The following is an 18,849-nucleotide window of genomic DNA, read 5'->3' as shown; positions in this document are numbered from 1 at the left end:
GAATTGCCAATTTTCCCAGTTTGTTCACAGCTTTGTTTCGGACCAAATAAGGGTGCTTTGCCCAAATACTTGCCAATCACATCTTGGTCAATCATCCTTATTGTCTCAAATCCACCATTTGCACTGATTAATAAGACCATGTTAAACCAAGTCTTTCATTATAAAAGAAAATTGCTATTCTCTATACTGTAATTATTATTACATTAATGTTCTAACTAAATTTAATAGGATATTTGTGTTGGACAAATCGGTATATTTTTTGCAAAATATTATTGCAAGTTTGGAATGAAAGATTTTTCGGATTTGAATTGATTTGTTGCATCAGTTTTTTCTTTTTATTTGTATGAAAGACAGAGAAAAATGAAGACAAATTCTGAATATTTGTTTTTTTAATTTAAGAATTTAAAATTTATACACTAACGGTGCTTTAAATATAAATCTTTTTATAATTTAATTCGTAAAAAAAATAGAAGCAAAATATTGTTAGGATGTTTGATTGATTAAATTCATGTGAAGAAATATGCAAGTAATAAGTACAACAATATCACTTTTATCCTTCAATTAAAAATTAGCTTTTTGAAATTTTTAATTATTAAACTTTGGTTTATGTTTTTAATATTTTTCCGAATTTCATTTGATCATTAAATACATTTTTTTTGAAAGGTTATCATTAAATACATTAATATTAATATTTACAAAAATAACAATATTTTAATTCATAATTTTCAACATATTTTGATTTTTTAAATTTCCTATAACTTCAAAAAGATTCAAACAAATTCTTTTTAATATTTCATCTATTTTTCCCTTTTCTATTTTTTTCTTCTTTCTCATCAATTGGCCCAGAGTGGCAGAAATCCACACTTCGCTTCATCTGTGATTTATACAGTGTTTTATAGTATTGGTTGAGATAGCTGAGTTGGTCTGAGGCGCCAGATTAAAATATTTGTCCGAAAGGGATTTTTTTTTTCAATATCTCAATTTTATAAAATAAAGTGGGTTCAAAACTCACTGGTATGGAAAATTTTTCTTTGTTATTTTTCCATAAACTAAATATATTATCCATAAAACTTTTTTTTTCTTTCATACTTTTCCATAAAATAAATAAATTAATGAGTCTTCTCAGTACAGCCAGTTTCCTTAAAATTATTTTCCTATAAAATAAATAAATTACTTTCTTTCTTATTTTTCAATAAAATAAAGTGGGTTCAAATCTCACTCTCAACATCTTAATGTTTTTTTCTTTCTTATTTTTCCATAAAATAAATAAATTAGTGAATCATTTCAGCACAACCAATATTTTTCCATAAAATCATAAAATAAATAAATTAGTGAATCTTCTCAGCCCAGCAAGAGCCAGGACTTCTAGACGAACTGGCCGAAGGGCAAATAACCTCAGAAATCGGAAAAGAGAAAAATGAAAAAATCTAAAGAGACAGATCGATAATGCGTATGTCTTCATCTATCAATGAATAATGTGTACAAGCTCCACGCTCGCCTCATCAAAACCGGCCTCCAAAATGACCCTCTCTCCCTCCGTCCTCTCTTGCTATCCTGCGCCGCCTCTGCCCCCGAATCCTTATCCTATGCACGCTGTCTTTTCGCTCTCATTCCCTCCCCTGACACGTTCGCTTACAACACTCTCATCCGGGCCCACGCTCACTCCTCTCCCTCTCATGCCGTTTCTCTCTTCTCCACTATGCGCCGTGGCGGCCTATCCCCCGATTACTTCACTTTCCCTTTTGTTTTTAAAGCCTGCGCCCGTCTCCAGATAGGCCTCGAAACTCACGCTTTCGTAATCAAACTCGGTTTGGCTTCCGACAGTTATATACAAAACGCGCTGATTGGTTTTTATGGCTCGCTTGGATCAGTCGTGGGGGCACTCGACGTGTTCGGTGAAATGCGTGTGAGAGATTTGGTGTCTTGGTCTAGTATGATATCTTGTTTTGCAAATAATAATTTTGGGTACGAAGCTTTGGGTTTGTTTCAAGAAATGCAGTTACTGGAAAGTTTTAAGCCGGATGAAGTTACCATGCTTAGTGTAATATCTGCGGTTTCAAGCTTAGGTGCTTTGGAATTGGGTAAATGGGTTGATGCTTTCGTTTCAAGAACTGGGTTGAAACTCACTGTTTCATTGGGGACTGCGTTGATTGATATGTATTCTAGATGTGGCTCTGTTGATAATGCTATACAAGTTTTTAATGAAATGACTGTGAAAAATGTATTGACTTGGACGGTGTTGATTAACGGGCTGGCTGTTCACGGGCGCGGCAAAGAAGCGTTGAGAGTGTTTTATGAGATGGAAAAAACTGGTTTGAAGCCTGATGATGTTGCTTTTAATGGGGTTTTAGTGGCTTGTAGTCATGGCGGACTTGTGGATGACGGTTGGCGAGTTTTTAATAGTATAAAGAAGGTTTATGGTATGGAACCTACGATACAGCATTATGGTTGTATGGTTGATTTACTCGGTCGTGCAGGGTTGCTTCACGAAGCTTTTGAATTTGTGGATAGAATGCCTGCCAGGCTGAATGCGGTTATTTGGAGGACTTTGCTTGGAGCTTGTGTGAAACATAATGACCTTAAGTTGGCTGAGAAAGCAAAGGAGAGGATTTATGAGCTTGACCCTAATCATGATGGTGATTATGTGCTTTTATCAAATGCGTACGGTGGAGTTGGCAGATGGCTTGATAAAGCAGACGTGAGAAATTCAATGAGGGAGAAGAGAATTGGGAAGAATCCTGGCTATAGTTTGCTGAGTGCGGAGGAGATGATTTACGAGTTTGTTTCGGGAGATAACTCACATCCTAAATCCAAGGAAATCAAAGATTTCTTGATTTCAATAATTGATGATCTTAGAGTTGAAGGTTATAGTCCCCATATATCCAACGTGTTACATGACATTGAAGAGGAGGAGAAGGAGCAGAGTCTTAGTTATCATAGTGAAAAGTTGGCTGTTGCTTTTGCCCTTCTTAGCTTTAAGGATAGAAGGACCTTGAGGGTCATAAAGAATCTTCGAATTTGTTATGATTGCCATTGTTTCATGAAACATGTTTCAGATAAGTTTGACAGAGAAATTATTGTCAGAGATCGGAATCGGTTCCATCATTTTAGAAAGGGATCTTGTTCTTGCCAGGATTACTGGTAATAGATATTCCTCTCTGGCCCTCTCTTCCATCTTCTGCAGGTATATGTTAACATTGGATTCCATGTATGTTTTGGGTTGCTTTCAAGCATGTAGCTGTTCTAGTTTCAAGAGTTATCTGGATATATACTTGCCCTTGTAACAAAATAAGTGAACTTCTTTAATTCTTTAATGTGGAGGAAAACAAGAAGCATGGAAATTTTGCTTAAGTAATGCTCTTGCAACCTGGATGCTGTCAATCTCAACTGTAAATTTGCAGATATTATATCAAATGAATTCAAACCGAATGCGTTGCCTAGGAATGTCTTCTGCTACTTAGTATTTTACTTGCCAATGGCTTCTGCTTTTTTTTGGAAAGGCCGCATCGACGGAAAATGGTTGCTTGTAAACCTCTCAAATTATATTAACCAGGGATAGTAACTTTTTTCCCCAACTCATTTGGGAACTTTCTCTTGGAAAATGTAAGCTCATTTACATTATAAAAAAAATTATAATTCAAATATTAAAATATATTAAAGTGTGTCAATTTCATTCCATGGATCAAATTATTTAATAATTATTTATATTTTATTCTATTTCCAAGAACCACTCGCAAACTTTATTTTGGCCGATACTCAGGTGTCCATGGCTCACTTTGTGACAGATTTTCTCAATGGGGTGCTCGCATTATTCTATGACGACAGCAACTGATGGGGAAAGAGAAGAGTTCACTCAGGCTCGTGCTTTGAGGTTGCTTGGTGAAATTTCGCAATGCAATGGTAAGTACATGTAGGCATGGTGAAAATGAGGTTCTTGTTCTTTCTTACAAGTGTGTATATTTCAAATAAGTTTCTTTAAGATTTAATATAAATTTATAAGAAAAAAAAATAAAGCCGCAATAGACAAATAAAAAAAATTAGTTTTCATTTTGTAAAAGATTAAAATTAATTCATATTTTGTAAAAAAATAAATAAATTTATATGTTCTCAAAGTATATAGTAAGCATTCTTATATAAAATATTTAAAATGTTAATATTAAAAAATAACATTTATTAAATTCTAATGTAAATGATAAAAATAAGAATAAAATTACTAATAGTTTAAATTAGTATTTTTAAAATCTTGATGTAAATATATAAAATTAAAGGTAAAATGTTATACAAGATAAACTAAAATGAAAAAAAAAATCAATATTAGTTCTCTCTAAAAATTTTTTGAAGAAATTTGTATATTCTCAAGCTAACCAGTAAGAATTCTTAATTTCTTAGATAAAATACATGCCTTTCTAAAAGTTTGTAAACTGTACATTTGCAATGAAATACATGTCTTTCAAGAACAAAAAAAAACTAGTAAGAATTCTTAATAATTCTTACATATAATATTTAAAATATTAATGTTAAAAAATTAATTATTAACTTTATTAATTTTAAAATAATTATAATTTTGAAATGACAAAAATTATTAAAATTGTTTGAATGAATTTTACAGTTAAATTCTTCATGTTAAAAACTTTCATGCATTTGCCTTTGAAATGTCATGTTTTAGGTTCAAAGAGAAGTATAAAACATAGCTTAATCCTTATTGCCTAGTAGGGATGGATCCCTATGAAATCGGTCCCCCCTTCATAGGGATCAATCCCAAGTTCCAGAAACTGGCCGTTAGGCCCTATTTGGAGGGAAAAAACAACTCTTTGCTACACCAAAGTGTAGAAAGAAGTTCACTAACGCATTTTTTAGTTGAGAAAAGAGGAATCAAGTTAGAGCTAGTAAATCTACATTCTTTCACCAAGCTTTTAAGTTATCTTTGTACTTGATATCTTTGCGCATTCATTCTTATCTTTTGTACTCTTCTTATTATCATTCAAACTCTTACAAACTTGTACTTAGCAAAACCCACCTTGTAAAAGTATCCTTGTTTTTCGCCTTGTAAAAGAGGAGAAGTTGTGCTTGATTCTTGAAAACCATTGAGGTTCTAACTTAACCTTAAAATATTAGGGAGATTGTGTCATATCCTTGAAAAGGCATAGAGTTGTGTCATATCCCTGAAAGGACAAAGTTTATGCTTAACCTTGTAAAAGCATTGTATTTATTGATTATCGATAGTGGGTCAAACGCCTAGGCTAAAGGATATAAAAATAAGAAATCATAATAGATAAATTAAAAAACTTTATTTTTTGCTTTTGTAAAAGATATAAACTAAATTCATATTTTCTCAAATTAGCTACAAAAAATCCTAGAGCATAAATTCAAAATGCTAATGTTAAAAAATAACATATTTTAAAATTTAACTTAAATTTATGAGAATAAAGATAAAAATACTATTAGTTGAAATTAGAGTTTTTAAAATCTTGACCGAAATATAAAAGAATAAAGGTAAAAAAAAAATCATATTAGATAAATTAAAATAAAAAAATCAATATTAAGTATTTTTAAAAAGATCATTAATAAATTTTTATCTTCTCAAATTAGTTATGAAGAATTTTTACATAAAATATTTTTCTGAGAATTACTTTTCACATAAAATATTTAAAATGTTAATGTTAAATAAATATAATTTTTTAAAAAATTTAACATAAATGTACGATAAGAAAGGTAGAAATACTCATAGTTGAAATTAACATTTTTTAAAATATTGACGTAAGTGTATAAGAATGATGTAATTATTATATTAAATAAAATAAATCAAAAAACAAACCTAATAAATAAACTAACGAATCTATGTATGGCTAAGAGTTTTATGAAAATTTTAATTTTCTTTTGCCATATACTTGTATAAATATAAATTATAATTATAAGGCATAATGCGTAAAAAGGTCCTTAAATTATTGAAAAAATTTTAAATAAACTCTTATTTTTTTGTTATGTTCAATTAAGTTCTTATATTTTTATTTTGAGACAAATAAGATTTTATGATTAATGATTGACATAATCAAAATATCATTTGTCATTCTATGACACATGTCATTGATGTGGCATGATGACATGTCATAATTAATTACGATGTGATCTATTGATATATCATAATTGATAATGATGTTATGTGATGACATGATCATGCGACATTTTTATCTTTCACATTAATGTCAAGTTACTCTTATGTGGATGCTAAATGACAAATGATGTTTTGATTAATGATAATTAATTATGTATTAATCATAAAGATAAAAAATAAAAGTACATGGATTTACTAAAAGTAGTAAAAGTATAATGATTTATTTAAAATTTTTTAAATAGTTTAAAAGTTTTTTCAAGCATTATACCTAATTATAATTAAATAGTTTTTAACGCATTTGATTAACTATTATATGGTGTTGACCTTATTGTTTAACATTGAAATATTTTAAAGTAATGAGTTTAACCTGATTAAAGCAATTAAATATATTGTTAAGATTAAAAATATATTATTAAATTTTAATATAAAAGTGTGAGATTGAAAATAAAAAATGCATTACATCTAATGTAAAATAAGTGAGAATATATGCTCCTTACATAATTTACCAACTAACTTGTTTGATAATTTTTTCTAAATTCTATTATTTAACCTAAAGAATTTACGGATGATTTGAGGTGGCTTTGGTTCATTTAAGTCTTATGTGGGAACAGTACCCCTCTCCCCGCCCTTTATCCCTAACTCCCTTTTTGATTTTTGGGTAAAATATCCTTATTGCTTTAATTTTTAATTATAATTTTGAACGGGTCTATTAACTTTTGAAATTGACACTCCGTTTTAAAAATATAAACACTGTCAACAAAAATAATGAAATGACTAAAATATTATATTTTCTTTCTCTTTTTTCTCTCTCAAACAATGTTGTCGATTGGCAACGTTTTCATTCGTCCCCAAGGGGATAGATGTTCCTCAAGGGAAGGGATCACCCTTAGAGACATTGATTTAGTGCTCCCCAAGAGAGAGGAGCAACCAGCTTGGTGCTTCCTTATTTTTTTTTTAAAAAAAATTGTATAATAGTAATTTTTAAAATTAATAAAAGATAAATTTATCTTTTTAATATTATAATATCATTAAACAAATAAAAATATTAATAACTAGACTTATGTGTTTAACGAAAGATATCATTTTAAAACGGAATGTTCATTTCAAAAACTAATAGACTTATTTAAAATTATAATTAAAAATTAAAAGAATAGGAATATTTTTATAAAGATCAACCCTAAACCACGTGTTACCGTCGGACCATGAACATCTCGATGGTCCAAAACACTTATTGTGGTGTGTCAAGGGTGATTGCCAGCCGCAAACAGCTCTGCCTCCTCCTTTCATAGGGTCTTATAGGAAATTGGTTAAAGAAATGAAGAGGGTAAGGGCAAGGTTCCTTACTTGGTTGGATCTCGTGTTGACTTTCATCAAACAAACCCATCTGTCTGAACATTTAGGCGCTCTTGGACGTTAAGTGTGACAACACAATTGAAACCTCCTTTTTCAACTTTCTTATGAGCAAAGAGCTAAGGCATGCCTAGATATTATTGCAACTCCAAAATTTTCTATGCCTATGTGATGTAATTCATGCATACCTACTAGCAACTTACAAATTAACGAATTAAATTTGACGATGGGATATTGACACGTCGGTTGCGGTAATCACCGACTGGACTGGATAAGGGCGTGATGGGCCCCCAAGTTTTCACGTGGTTAGACATTTGGGCTGATTTCCAGCCAAGTTGGATATTATAACCGAATTGCCATTTTTTTAAATTTTTATTTTTAAAATTATCAGGAGTTGACCTCAGAGTAAACGCCTTTGGCTTGTATTACAGGACGGGGATTTACATCAACTATAATTTCTATTGGATTCATATATGTATCATCTACAATTATTTAGTTGTTATAATTATCAGACAAAATTTCGTTAACCACTATTTTGGTGCCATAAGTAATGGACAATTCTTGAAGACGCTGGTTGATGGATGTGTTTTTGTTGTTTCCTCTCGGCACCTTTCTCTTTTGCTTCTTATTCTCCTCTATGATGACATACTATCATATGTTATTCCTTATGTTCTTTTTTGCCTAAAAGAAAACATAAACCTTTTTCCTTCATTTTGGAAGATATGGTCTCCCTTTTTTGTCTACATATTTTAAGATAAAATGCACTAATTTTTTAATTTTTTTTCATAATTACATTCGAATTTAATAGTTTTTAAAATAAATAATCTGCTTCAAACATGTAAATAGCGTTAACTAACAAAATATGAAATATGTAAAAATAATTTTTTTCACTCTTTTTTTTTTTTTCAAGTCGATTGTAATGTAGGCTTACCCGCACCAACCGTCCCAAAGAGCACCAAATTGTGCTCCCCAGTGCTCTCCTAGAGAGCGCCAGACCGATGCTCCCAGAAACACTAAACCAAAGTCATAGGGAGCACCACGATGGGTGCTCTCAATAGAGCTCATCTGGCTCTCCTGACTATAGTTGATCGTGGGGTGGTTGACAGGCAAAAGGTAAAGTAAGAGTGTTTTTTTTCTTTTGAAAAATTATAATTTATAATTTTTAGAATTAATAAAAAATAAAATTATTTTTTTAATATTATTACAAAATTAAATTAACAGAAATATTTAACTAACGGCTATCTAATGAAAGATATTTTTTTAAGAGATTGTATATTTTAAACTAAATATATGGGTGTGAAATAATGACTCAAACTTAACAAAGATGGTGGTGTATTTTATTTGTCAAAAGTATTCCTCAATTCAAGTCTTGCGTGTAAAATGCATAATCAAAGCCAATTTGAATTAAAGGAAAAGATTTTCACTACCTGCCCAAGTCAACTCCTAGTCTTGAAGGAAAGCAATGATGAGTCAGAGGGGACCTTCCATGACGTTCCCCAACTTAAATTAGACGGTGGAAAAGGCCCTGTGAGGATGATTCCATGATAGACGACGGCCTTCGCCTTATAAAAACAACAGATTAGAAGAAAGCAGACTGGAAAACACTGGAAAGTATTTCTTTGAGGAAAAGATGAGGATCGCGTTTCATGATTCAATCATCCCACAAAAGTCACAGTTTTGAATAACAGCAGTACCAGGAATTTTAAAACACTGGCTGAGGGTAGCTCCGTTGATTTGGTCCCCGCTGAAACCTTCTCTTTTTGTCCTGCTGGTAAACCAAGACAATTTCTGTGAAGGAGCGCTCCAACATTCTCTTCTGTTTAAAACTCTTACCAGAAAATAAAAATCATTGTAACCGTTGCCGTTATTGACTTGCTTGTTTCCTCCTCTTTCCTATTAAAAGCTCGGAGCATGCCAACTTTGTTCCTCATTCTTTGTGCTTTCTCATTGCTTTGTTCTTCAACCAAAAAGCTTCCCTGTTGCTTTCACTTAAAAGGTCAGGATTTTCTGCTTCTCTCTCACTGAATGCAGCTTTTGATCACCCAATATAACAATCCAGGTAACCACTATTTCTTTGCATTTCTAATCTTCTGCTCTTGTTATAACTTAATTAATCATCTTTCTTTTGTTTATGTATCTTGGGATGCTGCAGACGGTATACCATGTCGTTTCTAACGGCACGAAAAGGGAGACACAGACAACGGTACGAGGATCATCTGAGGCTTGTTGCTGGGTAATCTCAAATTTCACCACTTTTTTCTTCTTCTTTTTTTTTTTTTTAATTTCTTTCCTTATGCTCTGCTTCTTGTTCTTGCCTTTCTTATTACATCTCTAGCCTGTGAAAATTAACAAGTAATGCTGTTGTAGTACCTTATTCTTAGTGTTGATAATAACAACATAATTTCAGCTGAATAGGGTGTCCATGTCTTCCTTATGGGTGTTAAGAATTAGTGGCAAGCATCATCTTTTCTTAGTGCTTCTTTCAAACAGAAAAGAGAGCTAAAAAACAGAAGTGCCAAATTACTGTGGTTCACATGATTGTTCCTTTGCTTTTATGTCAATTTTCTCTATAGACACTAAAACAGAGATGGACCCTTGCATTGACTTTCTATGGCCCCTTGTTGTCTTGATATTTAATTTCTCCACGTCCATTTTTCCTACAAGGACTTTTTGAAAAAACTAAAAAATAAAAACAATTAGGATACCTGTGGTCATGCGTTTATACGGAAAAGATAAGATAGAATAATTTGATGCATTAAAGTATTTTTTTTTTCTTGAGGGGGTGGTTGGGGTGGAGGTGGAAAGAAGCAGGATTGGCTGGGTTAATTAACACGGGAGTCTAATTAAACGATGAAATTGATCTAATTACTTGTTTGAAATAAAGCAGGTAACAAGCACCCTTCGGTTTAATGTATAAGCAAGTGCGAAATATCATTTACAGATTGACTTATTGGAAACTTTAGAAGTGGTGTAATATTTTAAGCTGCTACCTCACGTACTACTTTTTATAGATGCATATTCTTCTTACATAAACATCTGCATAGCTGCTTTGCCTCTATGGTCTTTTTACTCAGTTGTTCCTTCTGGTGCAAAAAACAGGTGTATTCCATACAGACTCAAGAAAGATGTTGAGGATGGAAACGGCAATGTCAACAGCAAGATTACTGTTCTCATGATATCCACGCCAAATCGTGATGATCTTGTGTTCCCTAAGGTATATACTTATCGTCCCACTCCTCTGTTCCCGCATTGGAATCTAACAATTTATTCTATCTGATGTACTGATATGAGAACCGTACTATGGATGGAAATGTTGATGTCAAGGTTTTTTATTTTATGTGATGGTCAGGGTGGATGGGAAGATGATGAGACAGTTCATGAAGCTGCATGTCGTGAGGCCTTGGAGGAAGCCGGAGTGAAAGGAATACTTGATGTAGGTTTCAGTATCCCTTCTTGGCATAGGCATGACTGCCTAACTTCTATTATGAATACACTTGCTGATTACATTTAATGTGTCATCAGGATTTATAAGCAATTGTTTAATAATCATATTATGGATACTGGAGTTATCTAACTTCTTCTCCTCCTTCTAATTAAATTGACGCTTTTAGAAATCTAGAGAATATATAATGTCTTTCTAAATTGCCATGAGGGCTGTTGGCTAAGGTAGTTGGGGAATGGAAAATATTCAGGCTAAACTTTAGAAGTCACGTCCAGCCAAGCCAAAAGATTTTAATTCTTATGCAGAAGAACAAGCGACTCATACTTGAAGTTGAAAGAAGAATTACATTGAAGTGTGTTTAATACCCTTTTTTTGTTCCTAAATTACTGGTAAAGCTAATGCTCATTGATTGGCTCTGGCTAATCTATATTGTTTGATTTATTAATCCATCTAAATTTCTTGTTCAACATATGTCTCTTCCGAGATGTATGCAGTGAAAGAATTCAACTGGTTTCAATTATAATCCGTCAGTACTGGCAGGTTGAGGGTCTTTAATTGGATGAAAATGGTAATCTACTTGTGAATATGGATACAAATAAGTTTTAGTTATCAGATATGCTCTATGGCATGATGAAAACATTGACTATGGTCACACAAAGAAACGGAAAACGATGAAATTATCTTCGAAAGGAAATTGTGACTGGAGGCAACCATACGTTGTTGGTCTGCCGCTTGCTGCAGTCAAAATTGTTATGCTGATCCTGCACATGTTTCTTTTCTTTGCAAGTTCAGTAAGCATGAGCTGTTGAAATATATATGCTACTCATGACTCGTGCGAATATGAAGCTGTATAGCTGCTTCCCTTTCTTCATCTAAATCACATGGTTCGGTAGTTGGTGCACAAGTTTCAACAGCATCTAAAACGATTCCCTTTTTGAATTGCCCTCTTCCATATTTCAATTGTCCCCTTCCATATTTCAAAATGGAATGGGTTCTACTTTGGTCTTGTAATCTTTTACACATATCCACGTTTGATAATGCAGAAAATTTTATGAGGTTTCATTCCAATATTTAGGTACCTGTATTTATTCTTGTACTTAACTGCACATAATCATTGCTACGTGCTGACAGTAACAGGTGCATATGATGTATCATGTTATGATGTTGGGCTGACATTGTTTACATAAATCTGTGTTTTCAATATATAATGGAGCCATTCACTTGAATCAGGAGAATCAACTGGGAGTTTGGGAGTTTAGAAGCAAGAGCAGACAGAACAGCTGCAGCCTGGAAGGTGGCTGTAGAGGTTATATATTTGCCTTGGAGGTGACTGAAGAACTTGAGTCATGGGCAGAGCAGACTACTTACAAGAGGAAATGGGTCAGTAAGAAAAATGAAGGTTTAACTAGACTTTAGGAATCTAACCTGGCACCGCACATCGCACATATTGGCCATATGGAGAAGATTGCCTTTACATAAAATGATAAATGATCTTCGCAATGCTCGAAGTGCAACATTTTCTAGGCAGTTATTATATTTGTTAACATGCTTGGGGAACAGTCTAGAAGATGGATTTGCCTTTATGACCAGTAGAACTTGATTAGTACCTAGCACTTTCTGCCAATTTAATCATATAATTCTATCTGAACTATGTATATGAGTGAACTGTTTGATGACTTATTATTGTTTGTCTTTTGCAGCTTTCCCCAGAAGAAGCGTATAAATTTTGCCGGTATGAGTGGATGAGAGATGCTCTTCAAGTATTCTTGACCGGCATGAAGAAAGACAGCATGAGTGGGAGGGCAGAAAAGCTGGCGGATCTCCCTATGTTCCCAGCGGCGGATGCCCTAGCAGAGCATCAGATGTCTTTTACCAAGTGCATTGTGCAGGGTTAATGAGTCGTAGACAAATGTTATCACTTAGCTGCTTGCCATCATTAGCTGTTGAATACTGGGTCATATTCAGTCTTCTAGTTTCCTCTTCTTGTACATTTCTGTGAAAACTAGCAAATGCGGAGAAGAAAATGAAGTAGGCGTCTTTGTTAAATTAATGGATTCCCCTCCCAAAAGGAATTCCTTTTTTTAGTCAAACCACCATTTTCCTGCTTCTCAGTGCCACACACAGCCTTTTCTGATTGCAATTAGCTTTCAACCCAGAAAATGCACTGCATTTCTTGTTATACAATTAAATTTTAATTAACTCTAATCTTCTTTCTTTTTTATTTTCTTAAATTTCTTTGTTTTGCAATTTTCAATTATTTTCTTCGAGTTATACTATACAAAATTCACTTCATCAATAGAAAAAATTGCTTTTATTTTGCATAAAATTTATACACATCCTTATTTATCTATTATCTTATTCATATATATATATATATATACATATTCTTATATATTGTATATTCTTTTAATTAAATTTTAAACATAAAATATTATATGACTAAATATTTTATAATTTTTAATTTCAAAAAGATGAATATAAAAGTTAATTAAATAATTCAATTATGCTATTAAGTATGGTTATTTATTCATATTAATTAAGAAGACAAAAAAGATGATTAGAAAACAAAGCAAGAGAGATGGCTGTAATATTTATGTTAATATATGTTATTATATTTACTTATATAGTTTCAAAATATGTTGCTTTTGCTTAAAGAGATATTTTATTCTAAAGAAAACAAATTAATAGCTATAAATTCAACATATTTGCTTCTCTAATTATTTCCATGATGTGTAACATAGATCACATGAATGTCTACTTCTAGGTATATAGTAGTGTTTTCCCTTACAATAAAATGTATTATTTTCGTATAGGCATTACTGACGTGGTATTGACAAATAGCGTTTTGACTAATAATAGTTAGTTAACTCTTATCACGTGGTATTGACGTAGAAGGTGAAAAATATCATATGGACATGTCATGCCATCATCTATTATGTATGTCATTTCAGCACCACATGATATAAAAATGAGAAGTGATGTTTTAATTAATGACAGTGAGTCAACATTCAGTCATAAAAACTTATTTAGCAAAAAAAAAAGTATATGGACTTGATTGATGTAATAAAAGAATAAAAATTTATTTAAATTTTTTAAAATAATTCAAGAACTTTTTTAAATATTATGTCAATAAATTATTGATTTTATTATGCACTCAATTTTTTCATGTATATTATTTTCGTAATGGTAGGCCTCAATCAAGGTTTCTTTATTCTTCTTAAAATTTAAACTATAAGATGAATTGGTGAATAAATTATGCATTTATTAGACAATCAATTTCCCCTTTTTTCTATGTAGCCAATAAAGTTTTTTTATAGATGATAATATAAAAACTGAAATTATCTTTGTTTACAAAATCTAAATCAAGTTTTTTTTTAAAAAAAATTTAAACCGCAAGGTGAAATAATGAATAAATTATCCATTTTATTACACAATCTTCTTTTATGTATACTATTTTCGTGATTGTAGGCCTCAATCAAGGTTTTTTTCTTTTAAATCTAAACAATAGAGTAAAATGGTGAATAAATTATGTATTTTATTAGACAATCAAATTTTCTATGTAACCAAACACTTTTTTGATAGACAATAAAATAGAAAAGTTGAAAAGTATCTTTGTTTTCTGAATTTGAATTTTTATTTAAAAGTTTCATCTTTGTTCAATTTACTTTTAATTAGATTTACTTAATCAACTGCTCAAGTATTTACTAAAATAAACTTAATTTTAAATTCTTTACATATTCCATACAAAATCATTATTTTTGATTTTCAAAATTTTAAGAACAGGTTGGAGAGAAAAAATATTTGAAGTTGAAAGGCATAATACCTTCAAAAACTCTTGAACTATACACGATTATTTATATAGCTTCTCACCTTTTATTGCATTCCAGCAAGTTTTTGAACTTTTATTTTAAGCGAAATAAACCCTTAAGACTAACGAAAAAATAACTACCATTTGTCCCATTAACAAGTATTACATTTTGCTTATGTGGCCTACAAGCATGGTTGGGTTGTAGATGAGATAGTTAGCCAAGTGGCAGGTGATGTGACCAAATGCGTTGCTAATGTGGTTTTTTTAACCACTAATATGGTTTTTTTTTCTTCCACCTTATCACATGTGTCATTGAGGTACTCACACGTAATATTAAAGGCTTGTGTAAGGATGAGAAAAAAAAAGAGTAGTTAAGAAAATAATTAATAGAGGAAGGCCTTCAATGGTCTCTCTACAAGAGACTAAAATCAAGTCAACTAATCACAAACTGCTTTAAACAGTTTAGGGAAGAGGCAAGTTGAACAAGATATTATCTAGGGCATTAGGAAGATCATTAAGTTTGGCGTCAATTTGGGAGGACGAATTTTTCGAGCTAGAGACTTCAAGGGTGGAAAGATACTACATCTGGTGTGTAGGAAAGGTTAGGCAAATAGACAAAAAGGTGTGGGTTTGGTTACATTTATATCCCAAATTATGAGAGTGAAAGGAAAGAGCTATTAATTGAATGGGAAGAAATGTTAAAAACCTTGGATATCTCGTGGTGTATAAGAGAGAGGATTTTAATGCAATTATCACCTAGATGAGAGAATTGGATGGACAAATTATAGTAAGTCGTGTGTTAATTTTTCTAATTTCATTGAAGAAATAGGATTAGTTGATCTACCTATGTCGAGAGGAGAGTTCACTTGGTGCAACAATAAGGAGACATCGGCTTATAATGAAATGGATATATTCTTGCTGGATGTTGAGATACTAAGTTGGTTCTAAATGGTGATATAGAACTATTTGCCATGTTCATTATCGAAACATAATTCAGTTATTCTCAATAATTATAAAGTTAATTGAAGCTCAAACCTTTTGAAGTTCTTCAATCATTGGTTAGAGGAGAAAAGTTTTTAAGGTTTGGTAAAAATTTGTTGGATGACCGAGGATAAAGGGTCTCAGAACAATAATATCTAGGGGAAGTTAAGAAGTTTAAAATTGATGATCAAGGAGTGGTAGAAAAGTGCATATGGGCACCTATAAGAAAAAATTCCTGAGCTTGAAAAAAAAATTCACTTTTTTGATGGAAGGGCAACAGGTCTATAACGCAATAAGCAATGAAAAATCGATAATTGTATAGAAAAAGATAGAGTTTTGGGATTTATACATGATAGAAGAAATAATGTTGCAATAGAAGTCAAGGGTGAAATGGTTCCTTGATTGAGATAGGAAAACAAAACTTTTTTATGCTATGGAATCTACAAGAATAAGTAATTTAACTTTTACCATCACTAAGAGGTGGCCACACTCTTGGAATTTAATTATGATGTGCAATAGTTAAAAATGTGGTTAGCAAGCATGATGGAAAACTTGTTAACAAAAACTACGATCTAAGACACCATTTGCAATTGTGATGGGAACAAGGCACTTGGGCCTGATGGGTGTAACCTCAGTTTTTTCAAAAACTAGTAGGCTGTTATTAAAAGATGTGTTTAAGTATATGGCAAACTTTTTTCACACAAGGTAGATTAGCGAGCAAGTTAATGCATCCTTTATCACCTTAATCCTAAAGTGTGAGAGTCCAATTGACTTAAGCCGATCAAACTGATAAGTCTAGTAAGGAGCATGTACAAAATTGTGGCCATGGTTATGGAAAACAGGCTAAGAAAAGGGGTGTATAAGTTGATTGGTCAAAATAAAAGGTAGCTTAAGAATATTTCTTTCTTACATGAAAAGAAGCACAAAACAAGTAGGCTACATGGTAGCAATGGAAGGAAACTAGGCTTACAGAGGCAAATGATGACTTGACTCTTTGCACATAATGTTTGCTTATAACTTAAGCAAAAGGCTCCCATGGATAGTAGTTAGAGGTGTTGTTAAGGGGTTTGGGCAAGTGCTAGATGTGTATATTCCTAAAAAGATTATGCAAGATAAGACTAAGAGGGTTAACTATGCTTTCATCGAATATAAGGACAATAAAAAAATAGAGAGGGCATTGAAATGGGGCAACCACCAATCATTAGATTGGAGAAGAATAATGGTTGAGAAGGATGAACCTTGGATGAAGATTATAACAAAAAAGGCCATGATAAAAAAGGACCAGATGAGTTATGTTTAACACTATAATTCTAAAAAATCTTGATGGAAGATTGTACAAGAAGGTAGTATAGGGAAAGAAAGAGGTTTGCAAGCCATTAAGGAGTGCTTCAAAACAAGGATCGAGGCCAAATTAACTAAAAGATTGACCTTCAAAATTGGGTGATAAACAAACAAAGCTTGAGGTCCTCAAACCGTAGAAATCCAGATTTGTTATAATGACATCCCAGACGAGGAAATGAATTGGGTAAAAAGTAGTGCAATAGGAAAATTATGCATTAAAGTTAAATGAAAAATCATCCAGGAGAGATTGTTTGAAGCAATAATTATTGTCCAAGTCAAGGAGGTTGAAAGGCTGCAAACATTGGTGACATTTAGGGATTTTGATGAAATGATCACATTACTGAAGAACTATTAGGATACTTTTGAGCAATGGTTTGAAAATCTGATTCCAATGGAGATAACAAGAAATGATAGGGAAATGTGCTTATGGATCAAAATCGAGGAGATCTTTATCAAATTATGGCACTTGAATACCTATAAAGAAATGGCTGAATGTTGAGGGAATTCGTAAGGGTGGATAAATGTACATTTAGGAGAAAACGTTTGGACCGTGCCATGATGGTTGTGAGAGTGAAAAGTCGCTCAGTCATCCTTTCCAAGGCCATTCTTGAAGCTGAAAGGAAATTTCACATCATCATTATGAGCATTGTTGGCGGAGAAACTATTAATGAGATAGAGGTATACTCAACAGGCAAAGCTATTATGCAAGAAGATAATTTGGGTGCCAACATTATGAACTTCAACCCAAGAACAACTAATGAAGGATCAACCACAACGGAGGAACTACTAAACAAACCAAGCAAAAAATCGAGTATGGGGAGTTGTAAGAGTATGAGCCTGGTTGGTGAGTCGGAATTTTTCAAATTAAAGCGATTTTAAAAAAATGAGTCGTCTACCAAATTAGAGGAAAAGTGGTGAACATAGAGAAATAAAGAATCTGATAAGCAGGAAAGGTAAGATTTGTTGATACTATGAAAAAAGTCGTCACTTGTCTAAGGAATATAAAGATGGAAGCCTAGTTGAAAAGGATGTGTCAGGAAACAAGATAGAAAAGCTACTTACTAGGGTTAAAATGAGATCATGGCCAAAAGTAAATGAACAAATGGACCAAGTAGTTGGCCTTTTTCAAGACTCCCTTTCGTTGGGTGATTTTATGGGCGTTAATGTTTCTACACCAATGAGCTCAACTAAAAACTAGAGGAAAGAGTTAAGATTAATTGGTGGTAGGGCTGAGTCAAAAATAATTGAAACCTTAATTCTTATTACAAATGAGTTAAATGAAAGGTCTGAACGGTTATATGATTTAGACAACCCATTAATAGGAAAAAACTGTGAGAGTGCATTTTGCAATTATCATGTTTTAGATAGAGGTGTGCAAATGCAAACTGAATGGAATAATTAAACCGAACCAAAATGAGTTCAATTTTTTTATTCAATTAGTTTGATTTTTCGATTAGGATAGTTTGTTTATATAAATTAATTCGATTTGATTGTAGTTAAGAATTTTCCTAATCGAATTAACTAAACTTAAGTAAGGTATTATGGGGATTTTACATAGAAAATAAATCCTAAACCTAATTTATTCTTTTCAGCTATTCCTTTTGTCGTCTCCACCCTTTTTTCTTTCTCTCTTTGACTTTTTAGTTCCTCTTGGCTCTTGCTGCCGTCCTTCACTTTTCCCACATTAGCTAAGTTTTTTTTTGTTTGGTTTTCAGTGCAGTTCCTTTTGTTCTATGTTCAAGGGTGGGTTGAAATTTGGTTGATATTTTGAACTTGAGTAAGTTTTTTTTTGGTTGAAATTTTGGTTAATGCTTG

At 32.2% G+C, this 18,849-nt stretch overlaps 1 protein-coding gene and 1 pseudogene across 2 annotated transcripts; both read left to right on the top strand.

Annotated features, from left to right (window-relative positions):
- Positions 1 to 1,204: 1,204 nt before the first annotated feature.
- Positions 1,205 to 4,027, top strand: LOC110415639 (pentatricopeptide repeat-containing protein At4g21065 pseudogene; annotated as a pseudogene). The gene is made up of 2 exons (XR_016351415.1): positions 1,205 to 3,184; positions 3,786 to 4,027. The product of XR_016351415.1 is annotated as a pentatricopeptide repeat-containing protein At4g21065 pseudogene (transcript).
- A 4,809-nt stretch (positions 4,028 to 8,836) lies between these two features.
- Positions 8,837 to 12,984, top strand: LOC110412109 (nudix hydrolase 13, mitochondrial-like). The gene is made up of 6 exons (XM_021422565.2): positions 8,837 to 9,521; positions 9,615 to 9,695; positions 10,562 to 10,676; positions 10,812 to 10,895; positions 12,135 to 12,284; positions 12,605 to 12,984. Exons 2-6 carry the CDS (start codon positions 9,625 to 9,627, stop codon positions 12,797 to 12,799), a joined length of 615 nt encoding a protein of 204 aa, XP_021278240.1. The 5' UTR covers positions 8,837 to 9,521; positions 9,615 to 9,624; the 3' UTR covers positions 12,800 to 12,984.
- The last annotated feature ends 5,865 nt before the right edge of the window (positions 12,985 to 18,849 follow it).

Source organism: Theobroma umbraticum, unplaced genomic scaffold (assembly GCF_002168275.2).
Source record: "Theobroma umbraticum cultivar Fairchild unplaced genomic scaffold, ASM216827v3 scaffold_30.0, whole genome shotgun sequence".
Taxonomy (NCBI): Eukaryota; Viridiplantae; Streptophyta; class Magnoliopsida; order Malvales; family Malvaceae; genus Theobroma; species Theobroma umbraticum.
This window is presented reverse-complemented; position numbering and strand designations above follow the sequence as displayed.

Coding starts and splice junctions, on each gene's coding strand:
- LOC110412109 (XM_021422565.2), top strand. CDS start 9,625: ATGTCGTTTCTAACGGCACGAAAAGGGAGACACAGACAACGGTACGAG. Junction 9,696..10,561: donor CATCTGAGGCTTGTTGCTGG/GTAATCTCAAAT, acceptor TGCAAAAAACAG/GTGTATTCCATACAGACTCA. Junction 12,285..12,604: donor CTACTTACAAGAGGAAATGG/GTCAGTAAGAAA, acceptor TGTCTTTTGCAG/CTTTCCCCAGAAGAAGCGTA.